Source organism: Elaeis guineensis, chromosome 1 (assembly GCF_000442705.2).
Source record: "Elaeis guineensis isolate ETL-2024a chromosome 1, EG11, whole genome shotgun sequence".
Classification (NCBI taxonomy): domain Eukaryota; kingdom Viridiplantae; phylum Streptophyta; class Magnoliopsida; order Arecales; family Arecaceae; genus Elaeis; species Elaeis guineensis.
The window spans coordinates 123,586,438-123,603,879 of NC_025993.2; the positions used below are offsets into that span (position 1 = coordinate 123,586,438).

General features: G+C 35.2%; 1 protein-coding gene across 1 annotated transcript; it reads left to right on the forward strand.

Moving 5' to 3' along the window:
- Positions 1–885: 885 nt before the first annotated feature.
- Positions 886–3,537, forward strand: LOC105034753 (U-box domain-containing protein 9). Its single transcript, XM_073261698.1, has 2 exons — positions 886–1,261; positions 2,106–3,537. The coding sequence occupies exons 1-2, from the start codon at positions 1,007–1,009 to the stop codon at positions 3,186–3,188; spliced, it is 1,338 nt and encodes a 445-aa protein (XP_073117799.1). The 5' UTR covers positions 886–1,006; the 3' UTR covers positions 3,189–3,537.
- Positions 3,538–17,442: the final 13,905 nt, after the last annotated feature.

Here is a 17,442-nt window from a genome sequence, read left to right on the forward strand (position 1 = left end):
GACAATGCCCCCCTCGAACTTGACTTGATTATAAATATATGCTTTGATGATTATGATGACAATAGAAAAAAAAATATTATGATTGATAGAAGAAAGATTAATCATATGCTTAGTTGTTTATTTTTTAATAGATTATTTTTCTTAATTTAAAAAATATTTGATTTCTTAAGCAACAATATTTTTGTTTATTGGTCCTATTATTGTTGAAAATTTATTTTATTATGTTTTATATCTTAGACTCTTATTTTATTTAGTATATATTATGTAAAATACTAAAATTTATTTTTTATATTTTTTTATTTATTTAATTTATATATATATAATATTTATTATTTTATTTTATTTGATCTGTTCAAATATATTTTATCTCTCTCTACCTGCAGCGTGACACCTCAAGATGACCAGAAAATAGACATAGATACGTGATCGCAACTGCGGGATAAGTATAGTTAATGATCTGACCCATACGGGCATAAGCATCCGTTCCTTTCTCCGCAAGGCTCAAGCCACCACAAAAGCAGCGTCACGCAGCCCGGAGCCAAATCTGGACCCACCGGTGACTTGTATTACGGTACAACCTACGAACCAGCCTTCAACTTTTTTTTCTTTTTTTTTTTTTTTCTTTCGGGAGTAACTTAAAGAAATTTCTTTTTTATTTTATTTTATTATTATTTTTTTTTTTTGGGTAGACAAAAGCAAAATTCTTTGCAACTTTAACTCAGACAACAAAATGCGCCACCTCCAAGTGTCGTGTATGTTGGGACGAGAGGCTATGCCACATGGCATGCAGCTTTTTCTCGTGAGCCAGGAATTAATTGCCAAATATTAAAACATTCAATTTATTTTTTTAATGAAATATAAGAGCCTTAAATATCGGCTCCGTTCGGTTTCGTTTTGGTCTCACTTGGAGGAGAGGATATGAATGAAGAGGTCGGAGAGGAAGGAGAAGAAGACGAGAAGACAAACCTAGTTCGATCTCATCTCGAGTGAGAGAGAGGAGAGGGGGATGGCAAAATATGGGGCGGCGGAGGCGGAACAGGCCGTGGCGAGGAAGTCCGGGGAGCTGAAGAGAGAGCTGAGGAGGCTGGTGAGGCTGATCGTGGAGGAGGACGACGGCCGGATCGACACCTATGACGAGGCGTCGAGGGTGCTCTCGGAGCTCAAGGATCTCACGTTCGGATCGCCGGCCGTCCCCCAGCACTTCTTGTGTCCGATCTCCTCCGAGCTGATGAAGGATCCCGTGATTCTGGCCTCCGGGCAGGTAAAGATAGCAAGATTTAGGGCTTCTTTCCGGTTGTCTGTAGCGATTACAAGAATTCATATTGGTTAATTTGGAAATGTCGAATTCGTCAGGGGTGAATGTTCTTGGTGAAGCAAGATTCTGCGGATTATACCTTTTGTTCATGATTTTTATTTTTTTTTTTGGAATGAACTTTTAATTTGATTACTTGCATCATTTCTGGACGAAGTCCCTAATTTCTCAATTGCTTTGTTTTTTGTTTACCGGACGGGGGTCTAAATCTTGGGTTGTTTCTGTCAAAAATTTCATGCTTTTCGATGAGATTTTGAGAGTTTTTAGGTTGTGCAACAAGAGTCCAACGCTTTTTCTTTTTCCCTTGTTGATTTCTCCATATATGTTCATAATTAGTCATCTTGTAGGGTTTTAATGTGGGCTTTTTGTTATTTTAATTTCCTCTTCATTTTGGGATTTCATAGTTTTACTAGAATTGGATTCTCGATTCGGCGCTTAGACTGTGATGTAGAATTACCCCACTTCGTTTCTGGATTCTAGAATTTGACGAGAATTGGATTCTTGATCAGTGCTTGGACCGTGATTTAGAATTACTGGAAGCTAGTGTGAGACTCTGTCTCGGAATCTGTCATCACCAGTTTGGTATTGGCTTCGGTATCTATTGCTACGTCAGGAAAATCTTTTCTTGGGATCAAGAAACTAGGGTTTACTTGAATCTTTTAGACTATGATTGGAATGTGTGAGTGGAAGCACTCTGTTACAAGACTCTCATTTGTATTGTGTTCTCTAATTGTATGATAGCCCTGCTTCATTGTGTGATTTGAGTTACTTATGTGGCTGTCTCTTGTTGCAGACCTACGACCGGGCATTCATTCAGGAGTGGCTGAATTCTGGGAACCGGATATGCCCGCAGACCCGACAGGTTCTACCCAACACCATCCTCACCCCCAACCACCTCGTCCGAAGCATGATATCTGAATGGTGTATCGAGCACGACATCCCTCTGCCTGCACTTGAGAGCCAAGATGAAGGCCTGATCACGAGAAAAGAGCGCAGTGCACTGCATGAGCTTCTCGAGAAGATTTCTTCGTCCTCCATCCATGGGCAGAAGCAAGCCATGAAGGAGCTCCGGCTTCTCACCAAAAACAACAGGTCCTTCCGAGCCCTCATTGGGGAGCAACCAGACATAATACCCCTCTTGCTCTCAGTTCTCTCTGTGTCAGGTTTGAATGATGATCCAGTAGTGCAAGAGGACACTGTGACCACAATTCTGAATCTTTCAATCCATGAAAGCAATAAGAGGATTGTTGGAGATGACCCCGAAGCCATCCCCTTCCTCATTGATGCATTGAAGAATGGAACCATGGAAACTCGGAGCAATGCAGCTGCTGCGCTATTCACATTATCAGCACTTGATTCCAACAAGCTTAAGATTGGTGAATTGGGAGCGATCAGACCCCTTCTGGAGCTCCTGGAGCAAGGCAGCACAACTGCCAAGAAGGATGCAGCATCAGCGATTTTTAACATCTGCATGCCCCATGAGAACAGGGCGAAGGCGGTGAAGGAAGGGGCCGTGGGTGTAGTCTTGAAGGCCATCAAGGATCCATCTCTTGCAGACGGCTCGTTGGCTATCCTTGCTCTGCTGTCAGGTGACCAAGATGCACTAGAAGAGATTGGTAAGAGTGGTGGGGTGCCTTGCTTGCTTGGCATCATCAGGGAGAGCACATGCGAACGGAACAAAGAAAATGCAGTGGTGGTTCTGTTTGCGGTCTGTATGTATGATCGAACGAATCGGAGGGAGGTCAGGGAGGACGAGAAATTGAATGGGTCGATCTCTGCTCTGGCTCAGACTGGTACTAGAAGGGCTCGCAGAAAGGCTGATGGAATTCTTGATATGTTGAAGAGGTTGGGGCACAACACACACTATTCTTGCTAGATGAGGATCTAATTAGGGAAATAAGAGGTGTAGACCTTATGTAAATATTGCCTACTGCAACAATGAAGAGCTGAGTGGCACATAAAACTACGCTGTTACTATACTGCTATCAGATTTGGGCATTGGAGGGGGTTACATCTGCATTAGGATTATGTGAACAGGTGTTGCAGTTGTTGCCTTTCTCATCATAGGACTTAATATCATACAGGTTTTTCTTGTTCAAATGTTTTTGTCCTTGTTCAATTAAATTTTGTTCTCCTATATCAATCTCTGTAAATTTTGTTTATGAACCAATCAAGCTGTTTCCCTGGTTTGTTTCTGATTAATAGCACTGCCTCATTTTCATTGAGCTTAGCTGTAGTTTGAGATGCTCTGACTTGAAGTTGTGTGTTTATGAGGATCAATTCGGTTTCCTCTCCTAATTGTTAGCTGTTCAAATGTTTCAATTTTATACTATAGCCCAATCCAAATGCTGGCTTGTCAGTCACCAGATTCAGGTTGGAGTTTGTAAATTCCAATTGGCCCTTAATGTTATAAGAATATCTGTTTTAAATTGATTTGTATTTGCTATAAATCAGCTCAACTTCAATAAGATGTATGGTATGAATTAGATGAACACCATGTTGAGAGAAATTTCAAGTACAAAACTGGAGCATTTGTTTCACTATACAATCATTTTTGTAAGCCTTCATAGTTTAACTTTACCCTGCTCATATTTTGTATTAGATTAACCTGTGTTGCGATCCTGTTTGACTTCAATTCAGGTATACTCTTTTTCTTTTTTTTTTGGGGGGGGGGGGGGGGGGGGTAAAGAATTCCGGTGTACTTTTACTGATCGTATCACTGAACCAACCGATAGAAGACTGGCTGAGGGTGCCATCCAGGCTGAATGCTGTTCCTCAAGATTACTGCAGATGTGCTGCATGGAAATGATGCTGTGTGCCAAGATTCTGGCAGCGAATTGGCCCAACCCTTTTTCTTTTTTTCTTTTGGAAAGGTTTGTCTCACCTCTGACTTGCTCAACGAAGGCGTGTGACGGGGTGGGGTCCAGCGATGGTGCGCCGGCGGCCATTTATTGTGCCCAGCTACGTCTTCACGCGTTATCATTTGTCTCATCTGATGGGCTGCGCACCGCTTGTTACTAATGTCTGCGGGTCCCACAGAATAGAATAGTCCTGGTCTCGCCGGCCCTTTTTTTTTTTTGAAGACCCAGCAGGCGCTATTCCTTCTCGAAGGTTCTTTGTTTTTCTAATTCTTTTCCATCTACATTCTAATTCCAATATTTTTCGACTTGCCGTGCGGGCGGCGTATCCTGATATCAGCCTTTGCACGTTTGTTAGGCGCGTTCGATTTTTTCCAACTTTCCCATATCGCCTACGGTTCTTGTGTAGCACGGATTCCTAGGATTTTTCTCAACTCAGAAACACCGGCCATGTGCATCGCACGTGCTAAACTTGAGTTATATAATGGATGGTATTAATATCACACTATCGCTTTCTTTCTCATCGCTAGTCATGCATAGCCGCCTAACAGCAGGCTGCATAGAGAGATAGCAGCATGCTTTCCGATATCTAGTTGTATTTTTTTTTTTTTTCCTGGTCAATATTAGTTGTGCTTTTGTTATAAATTAGTTATAATGCATGCAACTGTATTGAAAATTTTAAATATTAACAAGTGTTAGTTGTTGTGAAAGGGAGCATTATTTTATCCATATCTTTAATTTGCTGGAATGTAAGAGGACTTGGCGTTCATGTGAGGAGGGTATTTGTTAAGAAGTTGTTGGCCTCTAATGATTGTTGCGCAGTGAGGATCTAGGATTCCAAGCCTGAGAACCACTCAATCTCTATTCTGAGATCAATTTTGGAGGGTAAAAATCAACTGTTGGACTAGGTGTAATTCAATTGGTTCTGTTGGTGGTATCCGTCGATCGGAACAATTCTAGATTTGACAATGAAAGGAAGAAGATACAGAGGTTCTCTTGTTTTGTAATGGTTTGATAGAATGCTTAATGTGGGATATCTATAGTAGTGTATGGACCAGCTGATGATGGTCTCAAGAAAATTTTCTGGAGAGAATTGAGGTAAATAAGATCTACATTTTATGGGCACTAGATGGTGGGTGGTGATTTTAATGCTACAAGATTTTAGCCTTTTAGTAGCATCAGCAGTCGTCAATTAAAAAACTAAATATCATTATTAAAACTATTATTAGCCATCAAAACAGTTGAGTTAAATGAACATCAATAATACCTTTAGCAGTGATTTATGCTTCATCATCACAAAAAGTCATACTGTATATAATGACTGAATATCGTCATTAATACTTAAACAATTAGTAACAATAACTATCATTACTATAAGTCCAACTTTTCATGATAATACAATATACCACTAATAAGCTAAGTTATTTATGATGATATTTTTTCTTATTAAATTTGGAACTAATTGTGATAACCTGTTGTTAAATAAATAATCAAAGGGAGTGGCATCCATTTATTATCTAACGAAACTCAATCATATAATTACAAAATTAATCAAAGAAAACTAACTAATGATATTAACTATCATATTTACCTGATAGTAAGAGATTGTGATGAGGATAAACTAAAATATGGGTGAGAAATCATGTCTTAAGTGAATCACCTAAATAAAGTAGAAAGTTGCTATTAGAATTTTGCTTCAAGGTTCTTTTGCATTTTCTTTTGCTGTATTTTAACTTGTTCATATTATGCCTCCATATCTTTATGTTGGGCTCAGGCTCTTTTCTCAGCCTTCCAACCTCTTGCTCTAATATATTTGCATAATTCAAGATAGCCTCTTTTTCAGTTTGAAGCTTTTATTTATCATGAAAACTTGATACATGTTTTTTTAATCCAACACCACTTATGTGGCCTAACCTCTTCTCCAACAAAATAGTAAAGTGTTTAACTAATGGTATATGTGCAGAAAAAATTTTCTCTTGATATATCTCAACCACTTCTTTAAATTGGTTCTATATTAATATATAATAATTAATCAAAGAACAAAAAAAAATTACATAATTAAAAGGGCTAATAAAATTATACTCTCAACCACTGATCGAAATCAGAGATACTTCCCAAAATATTATTATCCTAACTTTTTTGTGCAAAAAAAATGCAATGGTGTTTTCTTACCTTTCTAAACTTAAAGAAAAGATACATAGTTCATACTAGATTTTGTAAATTATCATAAATTTTTTGCAGCATAAACAAACACATACTAATACTTCTTCTCCTCTTGACATAGACCAAGTCCCCACTAAATCTATGCCTAGTTGACTCCCACACTTTTAGGCAATTTCCTAATATTTAGATCTCTCTATTGATAAACCAAAAAAAGCTAAGTTTAAAAATAATTTCATTCTATCCTTAAGGCAGAAAAAAGGAAGAATATTACTATAGGATAATGGAATAATTAATTATTATTGCCCAGATAGATAATCAAAGAGAAGGGATAACTTAGATTTTTTAAAATTTAAAGACTAACGAACATAGAATTTAAGCTAAGTATAGCAGTAGATAAAGTAGGAGCAATGCAATATGTGTAAGATATAAAGATGCAAAGCAAAGAACGACCAAGGCACAAGCAAATATAAATTTTTATAGTAGTTCGATGTCAAACCCAATACCAATATTCACTCCTTGAAGCTATCTTTGAGAATTTCACTATAATATTTCCTAAATTACAGCTTGATTGTTTTTTCAAGCTTACAATCAAAATTTAATTAATTTTTTTAGTGAAAATTAACCAAAACCATCCCACTAAGCTTTTTTTAGGCTTAGACATAAGCATAGTCCAATTCAAAGCTTGGATGGACCATTCCCAAAATTCAACTCCAATTGAAACTTATGTATAGAAAGAAAAGATATAATATTTAAATTACAATGAAAAAGCTCCTAAACAATAAAGCTAAAAGTCATTGAGGATTGTGTGAGATCTGTCAAAGAAGCTTTTGAATAAATACTCTCTTCTTCTTCTAAAAATACACACTTAATATACACTTAAAGCTTTTTGGATTTTCTCTTTTTTTTCCTCTTTCTCTTGGCTTTTCGATATGTTTGGTAGCCTTTAAACTATCTTAAAATATCCAAAACTCAGTTTCTAGCAGTTAAGATAAAAAACTAGCTATTAAATTAGTTCTACATAATTTTGGAACTTCTGCAAAACTAACCGTTAGAGCTGTGAACTACAGTCGAGTTAACTCGAATGAAGTAGAGATCGACTCGAGATCCTATCTGAAAAATTTGACTTTCTATTTTTCCTTAGAAAGTCAGCTTGGCTTTTAAGAATCGACTTAAGACTGCTCAAGGGTTGATTCGAGCTCTAACTGAAAATTTTAATTCTCTATCTTGCCTAAAAAAGTCAACTTGTACTTTATAGGGGTTGACTTACATGCCACTTGAAAATTATATTCTAGAGTCGACTCTTTGAAACTTAGAGTCAGCTCTTGATCTTTTCAACTTGATTTCTCACTATGTGGCTTCCCAAATCTGCTTTTCTTGGCATTCACATGAATCTATCTGAGAGTGATTTTAGCTTTCTGAAACTTTCTCAACATGTACTTCAACAACTCATTAGTACCAAAATTTATATTTAAATCTTTTGTATTCATCAAAACAATCTTTGGATCAATAATCTCCTTATTTTTTATGATGATAAAATTTTGAGTATAAGCAAATTAAGCAGACACTTTCAGAGAATCGGATTGCAAAAGCAAAGCTTTTTATAATAGGATTTTGGATTGGTATTGCTAGCATGCTAATATAAGAATAAATGCCAGTTAATAGAACAAGTTTGCAAGTATTCTTTGGATCAAATTAAATTAGGGTACTGACAAGGTATTTTGAAACTCAACCACAAATAAACATTGATAAGAGCATTGAGTATCAGGGCAAAAAAGTTATGTTTCAACACAACTTGGGTATGCATCAAAGCATGATGAGCTAAGTATCAAAGCAAAGAATGTACTCAACAATCACAAGATTGTATCACAAACATTGAATTAGATTTAAATGCCCCAATTTTGTAAGATATTTTCAAGATAATGTCACTTTTCAAGCTTATTGATCTAAGAATTGATTTTGATGATAACAAATATTGAGTGCAAATAGTACTAATTATATATTTTAAGAGTAGTTGTAGGGTCTCCTCTTAAAGAAACCAAGCCAAAAGAGTCTTCAAGATGAATTATATATGTTTGAGATAGTACATCTTAAAGAAAGTCAAATTAGAGAAGTATTTGAAGTGTTTTGAAATGAATTCTGAAGTTGAAGAAGTATTTAAAGTGTTTAGAGAAGTATTTGAAATATTTTAGAAGTATTTTTCAAGTAGCATGGGCCTTGAGTTGACTCCAAGCATTATTCGAGTCGATTCTCTCAGAAAGACAGAGAGTAGAAGTTTCTATACTAATTTTGAGCTGACTCCTACTGTTCTTAAGTCGACTCTAAGTCTGCACGAGCTGACTCCAAGTCTGCACGAGCTGACTCCAATTCTGCATGAGTAACTGTAATGATAGCCTAATGGTTAGTTTTTCTGTAAGTTTTCAATGAACAAATTTGACTTTCAATAACTAGTTTGACCTCTCCAATGACTAGTACACCTCCATCAACCAATTTTAAATATATTTAAGACATGATCAATTCAAAAGTGGATCTAGAGGGAAGAAATGAGAAAAACCTAAGTTCTCAATGAAGATATTGAATATCCTTAAGCAAGTCAAAAAAAAAAAGAATCAAGTGTAACTAATTGAGTGAGCTTTCAAGAGAATATCCTCAACAATTAAAAGAGAGTCTTCTATTCATTCAAATAAAGAAGTCCAATCTTCAAAGAGCAACCATCATCGACTTCAACCGAGCTTCAATAAGTTTAATTCTTCTTGTGCTCTTAAATATTCCTTGTAATTTCTATTGTTTGTCATGTTTCTTTGCAAGTTTCTTGAGCTAGAAACTTATGGGATAGACTTATCTAATCTCATAATTGAATATTGTATTGACTAAGTCTATTTAGTTGGAAAGATGTTGGTTAATTTTTTATATAAAATAAATCGGATTGATTGTGAGCCCGATAAAATAATTGGTATGATTGATTATAAACTTGATTAAAATAAGTATGCTATAATCAAGTAGATTATAGTGGAATTTTTAAGTAGGAAGACTTGAAAAGTGGACGTAGATGCTGAATTTGATATCAAATCACTATAAATTTTATTTTTATGTGCTCTTGCTTATTTCTATTTTACTTTTATTTACTTTAATATATTTCTTATTTTGATTTCATTGCTTCTATTGCACACTCACTTAGTTTATCTTAATTGAGCACATACTTGTTTTAAGATTGTAATTTTTTTAAAAAAAATCTAATTCACCCCCTCTTGGATGAATTTTATATTTTACTTCTTTAGTATTTTATAAAATTTATCAGCTTCTTCATTTGCATTATTTAGGTCAAATATGGTAAATTTTTTTTCTTGTTGAATTATTTATTTATAGATCAATTTTGCTAGCATGTCCAAGATCATACAAGATATCATACATGACAATATTATAATCTTCAAACTCATCATCATTCTCACAAGCAACTTCAAATAATTTATCCCCATAATGATACCACTACTTTTAATCTTTTTTTTATCCCCTTTAAGATCAGGTGTTTATAGGTACTTCTTATCGAGTGTGAAAGAAAATCTTATTAGGATAGTATAGCTTTATTTTTTTTGTACAAGCGAGCAATCACACCATTCTAATGTGAGTACAATCCAAAAAGTCAGAATAGAACATATCCTATGTGGCTCATGAGCAATTATCACCCTAACATCGGGTCCAATCTCTGATATGCTCGGCAGCAAAAAATATAACTCAATCTGCCATACTGTTTGCCTCCCAAGAGTAATGCCGAATAGACATCATGGTGGAATGATGAAGAAATCTCCAAATGTCATAGAAGAGTGGATGGGCTTCTAGATACTTCATCTCATCTCGGATCCAATCAATGATAGTGGCAGAGTCATCCTCAATGAAGTTTCTCTCTGTCTACAACTCCTACCTCGCATAGATAATATCCATCCTAATGGCATGAAGCTCCACTCTTGGGATGGACAGCTCAAAAAGATGTGAGCCCCCTCACGGCTAACAACCTAGCATCCAAATTCTGGATGACATATCCTACACCACTCCTGCTATCCCTAACACTATCATCAAAATTGATCTTGACAAATCGTGAAAGAGAAGCCTCTTGAGAAATTAAAAGAACCTTTCGGGTTGTTGTAGGTGTAGTATGGGAGTTCTAAAAACTCAGGATATCAAGAGATGGGCCAGCAGCATCGAAATGACTGTACTTTATAGCTAAGTAACATGTTCTCTTCAGCACCCGATGCATAGGCACAACTTTGGCTTCAAAGACCCAGCTATTTCTAAAAAGTCATATCTGATAGGCAACGTACACCACCCTACCATCCCAAGTGGAGCCCTTGGCCATTCTCCAACAGATCGCATCTGGGAAAGGATATAGCCAAGAGCCACTGCTCATCCCCCAAGGTTGACCACTCGCCATGCTCCAAATCAACCTCGTCCTCAGATAATGAAGAAGGGCATGCTCCATCGATACATCCTCCAGCCCACAAACCAAGTAGGCAACCAGATGCTTTATGCCTCTGTCCCTGAGAAGTGTCTGCATCGAAAGTCTATCTTAGGCAACCTTCTAGAGAAAATATCTGATCCTGGAATGGACAACCACTCTCCAGATCTAAACAGCTTCGATCCTCCTATCACTGACCTACTCATCTTAGGAACCTTAGGATAGGAATATCAATCCTACACCCTCAAGACATGGCTCTAATGGATAAGAATCAGGATGGCAAGAATTCTATCAGCAAGTCGATCACCACTAAAAAGATGTGTGACATCCTGAGCCCTCTAATCCCTACCATCAGTGGTGATCAAATCATAGACCCACAGGTGGTCATCCCCCTCTTTGCTGATATAGGTTGGCCAGCATGAGAGTGGCAAATTAGAAATCCAAGTATCTGGATTCACATCAATTAAAGCCCTATCTTCAATCAGCTATCTGACCTAGGCCACCACTGAATGGGCATGGATACAAATCTCCTTCCAGATGAAGAGTAGTCATGATCAATCCAAATTTGAGATCTTTGACTCCATGCCCTATATCAAGTCATCATCACCCTACTCTACAAGCAATCAAGTTGAATGAGGAATCTAACTACATGTCTAATAATCATAGCCTCCCTCCTGACCAGCCAAATTGGATCCCCAAGGCTCCATTCCACATAGACTGGCAAACCACCTCTCAGGATAGCATGTGAAGCACATGACCACCCTGTCTAGAGCCCGTATTAAATTTTGAAACTATTGCTTTAGTTTCCTGAGACAAGAACTCAATATAATAGTGTTCACCAAGAGATAGACTGGATTGAAACTTAGGACCAATCTCATAAGGATAATCTTGCCAATCATGGAAAGGGTGTTGGCTTAACAACCCTCGAGATGATCACAGATCCACTACTCCATGGGCCTACAATCGATCCTCTGAAATCTCTGTCCCATGATAGGAACCCCCAGATAGGCCAGGATCTTGGTTTACTCAGGGTCCCCAGCCTATCCTGAATTGCCTACTTCACTGGACCTTCTTGTTAGGGCTAAAGATAACTACAGACTTCTAAAAATTCGCAAGTTGGCCGAAAGCTAGAGCTCTATCTCTATATTAAGATTATTAAATGCAAAACTTAAGAAATCCTAAAATTCTTTGAACATGTTGGGGATCTTGTCTATCACAAATGTTCAAATCAACTTTTATTAATTGACATATCTTCTATAAAACTTATTATAACAATTAGGAATGATTAAAAATTTTGAAAAAGCTAATATAGACATATATATTAGAAGATTTTTATTCGAACATATTCCTGTAAGTGTAAGATAGGAGGGAAAACAAAGAGAGAGTTATAAGCAGTAGCTAGAACCAATGAGTTATCCTTCCTGATGGAACCACATCCAAGCAGCATAATGAACTATCCTTCCCTTAGTTATGTTTCACATATGCATGGCAAGTGAAGCTAAGCCAACTTGCACAACATAGTTGCTGATTTTTATAAGTGTAATTTGGATGCTTAGCAGCTTAAATAAAGCAATGAAATTTGACATGCTTATATATTATACATATCCATTTATGTTTATGTGTACACACACATACCCATACATTATGAATATAAAAAACAATTTATTCTCCTAGAGTAGTGTGATTATAAATTAGGACTTTCTTATATATTGCTGTTTAACTTGACACTGAAACATGAACCAACACTCTTTCTCAAAATTTGGATCCAAATTATCAAGAAATTTTGGAACTAGATGATAAGCCAAAGAAGGATACATAAACACCTAGATCTAATGAAATCCCTATTGAATAAATTAGTTATCCAATATAACATATTTGAATTGATGTGATAGTGCATTTTTATTTTGGATAACATATTAATGGAAGGTAATATGCATTGTGCTGATCTAAACTACATCTGATTTTAGATTTAAAGAGGCTTCAAGTTGGTTTGGCTTAGATGATTTTGCTAGTAAGGGATTAAGTAAGATACCAACAATCATGCAAGGAATATCCTGGTCACCATTACACAATAGAAAGAGTGTCGGACGCGATAGGTGATAGTTGCAAGAAAAAGTTAAAAAGATGCATAAGACAATACCATTAAAAATTACTATTAAATTAGAGAGAGTCTTAGTTGCATACTTTAGCACTATAGATTTCATAAATCTTGAGTTCTATTTAGCAAAACAAACTGGCATATCAATGCATCTCCCCCAAGGGTCTTAATCCTTATCTCTGACATTTGTATATGGATTAGACATTCAAAGAAAGAGAAAATTAGTGATAGGAAATATTTAAAATTATTAGGAAAATCAGATGATCAGAAGATCAGATATTGATATTTTAGTGGATTTTTCAAGCATAATTGTAGCCTAATTGCCATCCTTTTAGAAGACATCAAAAGTATTTGAAATATTTAAGATTATTTATTGCTGAAATTATTATATATATCTAGAAGATCTATCTCTAAAACACTTATTCCAAAAAAAAACTAGAGCACTTCAATCTAAAAGAAACGATGATCAAATGATGTGCCTCATCTATGAACTAGATCATGAAAGTCGATCATATAGCAAAGAGAACAAAAAGTATCCAATAACAACATTTGTACAAGTTTTTATATAAATTAGATTTTATATATCCAAGTTGCCCTACTAGGCTCTAGGAAAATGTTGAGCAAAGCAAAAAGAGAGAGGAAGATCAAGGAGAGATACATGCTAGTTGATTGGAAAAGACTTGAGTGATGTGATCAAAAAGAAGAAAGATTTTTTTTAACTCGCTCAACTTAAATCTTACAAATTAAGATAGAAAAAGAGAGAATTTTTAAAAGTAGAGCTCAAATCTCTTTTCTTTCTTTCTTTTTATTGATTCTTCATGCAAAAATAGAAGTACATAGCCCATACTTATAATAATAATATTTGTCCTTGCATAATTTGAGTCAAATTCTCTTCTTATTTTCTAAAAGGATGCTTACCTTTAAATAATTTGGGTTAGACTCTCTTCTTAGTTTGAATATGACTAAGCCTCTAAAAAAATGATTAATATAAAAAATTATGAAAAAATATTAAAATTTTATAAAAAATATATCTCAACTCCTATATCAATTTTTCTTTTTATTTTTTTATCCAACTTTTTTATAGATTAGAAGATAACCTTCTATCAAATTTTTTTCAAAAAAATATTTTAATTTAATCAATCAATTTTGAGATCCAAATGATAGAATTTTGATCCGATTTAGCTCCTTTGAGGCTAACCCAAAGTTGTAGATCTCAAAAAATATCCAATTAAAAAAAAAAATATCTCAATCAGCATCATATGATCAAGTTATAGTCTTCTAAAATTTGTCACGTAATTGATTTCTTATATAGTAGATCTTACTTTACAATTCTGTGTAGCTCTACTTATAGTGGCCAACATGATTCATATTAAGTTTTTATAGTAGTGAAAGTGATCCACAGTAAGTCTAATGATTTTTCTAAATATTTTAGTAATCAAAATGATCTACATCGAGTTTAATGATCCTCTTGAATATCTATAGTAGTCAAAGTAATCCACACCAAGTCTAGTGATCTTTTTAGATACTCGTAGTAGCTAAAGTAGTCCATATTGAGTCTTGTGATCATTTTTAATACTCATAGTGACTAAAGTAGTTTGCATCGAGTTTGGAGATCTATCTGGATGGAAGCTCACCTTGTTTAGGGATTTAGCTCCTCTAAATCAGAATTGAAGATGGAAAAACACATGCTTCCTATCTCGTGGCTAACCACTTGACTTGACATGGAGATAGTTTTTGATCTTGATCTTCTTTGTTAAATAGCAGATCTTGATCTCTAGATGTAGGAGATAGTTTTGCTGAAGGAGTTGATAGTGCTTGTATTAAAGACATCAATAATTAAGATACAAACTCGATGACTTGGACAATTTTTTCTTCTAGTTGTGCAAGATGTATCTTCATCTTATCATCTATCAAGGTTGGACTTGCAGCTATACTCGCCTTGTCTTTCAATGTGCTTCAGCTACTAATAATCTTCTCCTCTATCTACTTGTACTACTCATATGTCTAGACCACAAACTAAGATTCCATGAATGTAAAGAACCTATCTCTCTGATACCTACTTGATCCGATTGAGGAGAAGATAGATTTTCTTTAACCCACTTAACTCGGATCTCACAAAGAAAGATAGAAAAAGAGAGAATTTTCAAAACTATGGCTTAAATCCCTTTTCTTTCTTTTTCTATTGATTCTCCATATAAAAATTGAGGTATATAGCCTCTATTTATAATAACAAGTCCATGCTTGCATAATTTGGGTCAGATTCCTTTTTTATTTCAAAATGATGCCCATCTTAAATGATTTAAGTTAGAGTACTCCTCTTCTTAATTCGAATAGGACTATCTAAAAAAAATGATTAATATAAAAAATTATAAAAAATATTAAAATATTATAAAGATATATTTTGATTTCTACATAAACTTTTCCTTATATTGCACTGCCCAATTCTTCATAGATTAAAGATAACATCTGATCAAAGTTTTTTCTAAAAAAAAAATTGACTTGACCAACCCATTTTGAGGTCCAAACAATGAAATTCTAGCTAGATTTACCTCCTTAGGACTTTCCCAAAGTTTTAGATCTCAAAAGGATACCTAACTACAAAAAAAAAAAAAAAAAGATCATTTCAATCGAGCATTGTATAACCAAGTTATGGTTTCCTAAAATTTGACAGCTTCTTGATGTAACAGATCTTACTCCTGGATTGTATCTAGCTCTATCAATAGTGGCCAACATGACCCATATGAGTTCTCATAGTGGTGAAAATGATTCACATCTAATTTGGTGATCCTCCTGAGTATTTATAGTGGTCAAAACTGATCACATCAAGTTTGATGATCCTTTCAAATATCTATAGTAGCTAAAATAATCCACATCAAGCTTAGTGATCTTTCTGCATACTCGTAATAGTTGAAGTGGTCTACATTGAGTCTAGTGATCCTCTGGATACTCATAGCATCCAAAGTTATCCACATCAAGTTTAGAGATCTATATGGATCATCAAGAGGCATAGAAGGTCCTTTAATCAATTGATGGATGCATTGTTCTTAGCCCAAAAGAGATATGGTCGCCATACTTTTGGACAAGGATGGTTAATTATGAGGAGCTGATCAATTTTAGGAAGTTAGAGTGCAGGTGTAGGAAAACATAGTGTTAGAAAGAGAGAGTTTTAGGAAGAAGAATTCTAATATTAAAATAGAATATCACATGTAAAAGGGAGAGAAGGCTTGGATGCATTAGTGGGTTGCAATAAATTTTTGGCCAAGAGGTAAAGAGTTTTGGGGTGCTGCATTTTTCTTTCTTTGGGTTGTTGAAATACAGTGGAATACTTTTGTCAGAGAGAGATCGTATGAGCAAGAGTTTCTAGGGATGTGAACTTTACTAAAAAATATATGGAGATATGGTGGAAAACTTCCACCTTGTGAGAGGGAGAGATGTTTTAGGTGTGCATTTGAGGTCTATTTTCTAGCATGGGGATGATTTTGTCATATGGTGGAGATTAGGCTAAGTTTTGGATAATGTTAGCAATTTAAGGTAATATATCATGTGCTATGCTTAGATCAAGATCCTAAAATTGAATAAAATCATGATGATAGAGGATTTTAGCCAAGGATATCTGACTGCTTGTGGAAATAAAGGGCTTACATATATTTAGTAGGAAACATCGATAGGTTCTTTAGATCCCTTTTGATTATTTTTGATCCTAAAAAGGGTTTGGCTTTTGATTTTTTGGCAATGGGAGGTAGGTGCTAGCTAGGGTTTGGAAACTTCGGCACGTGTTTCATGTGGGCCCAAGTTTGGGAATATGGAGGTATTTTAGCTTCAGAATAAATCTTCGGGATGTAAAGGCTATTGTTTAAAGAAGATGCATATAAAGAGGGGATGAGATTTTCCATGGCATTCCATCAAGTCGGAAAGAAAAAAGAGATTGTCCAAATCATTTCCCTCGATCCAATGGAAGAGAGTTGGTTATAGAAAGTTTTATAATAATAAAGCATCTATCAAAATAAACTCCCACTCTGGTATGCATATGAGTTTTTTTTCATATGGAAATATTAGAACCTCTAGATTAACATGGACTTTTCCAAGTTCTCTAATTGGTTGCTAGAGAAAAGGTACAAAGTTAGCCATACTCAAAATAGGACTCCATAATAAGAAAATATATTCAAAATAAGACTAAATAGTAAAAAAATATGTCAGTGTTTTAATGGTCCCACCGTATATGGGATCTCAATTCGAACTTCAACTTTGAATGATTGAAAAGAGAGATTTTTTATATCTTAAGGTTGCGCATCCTCCTACTAAATAGAGGATCTTCATCTCTAAGCTTAGGACATAACTTCACAGTAGAAGTTGCTGATGCTTGTGCTTTCGTTGATGATATCACCAATCTATAGATAATCTTATTAAGTTGGACAATTTTCTCTCTAGTTGTGTAAGATGTCCCTTCATATCATTTTCTATCGAAGAAGAACTAGCCGCCATACTTATCTTTGTCCTTCGATATACTAGAAGCATGGATAGCCCTTCTCCTGATTGCTTATATTACTCTCACATATGGACCATG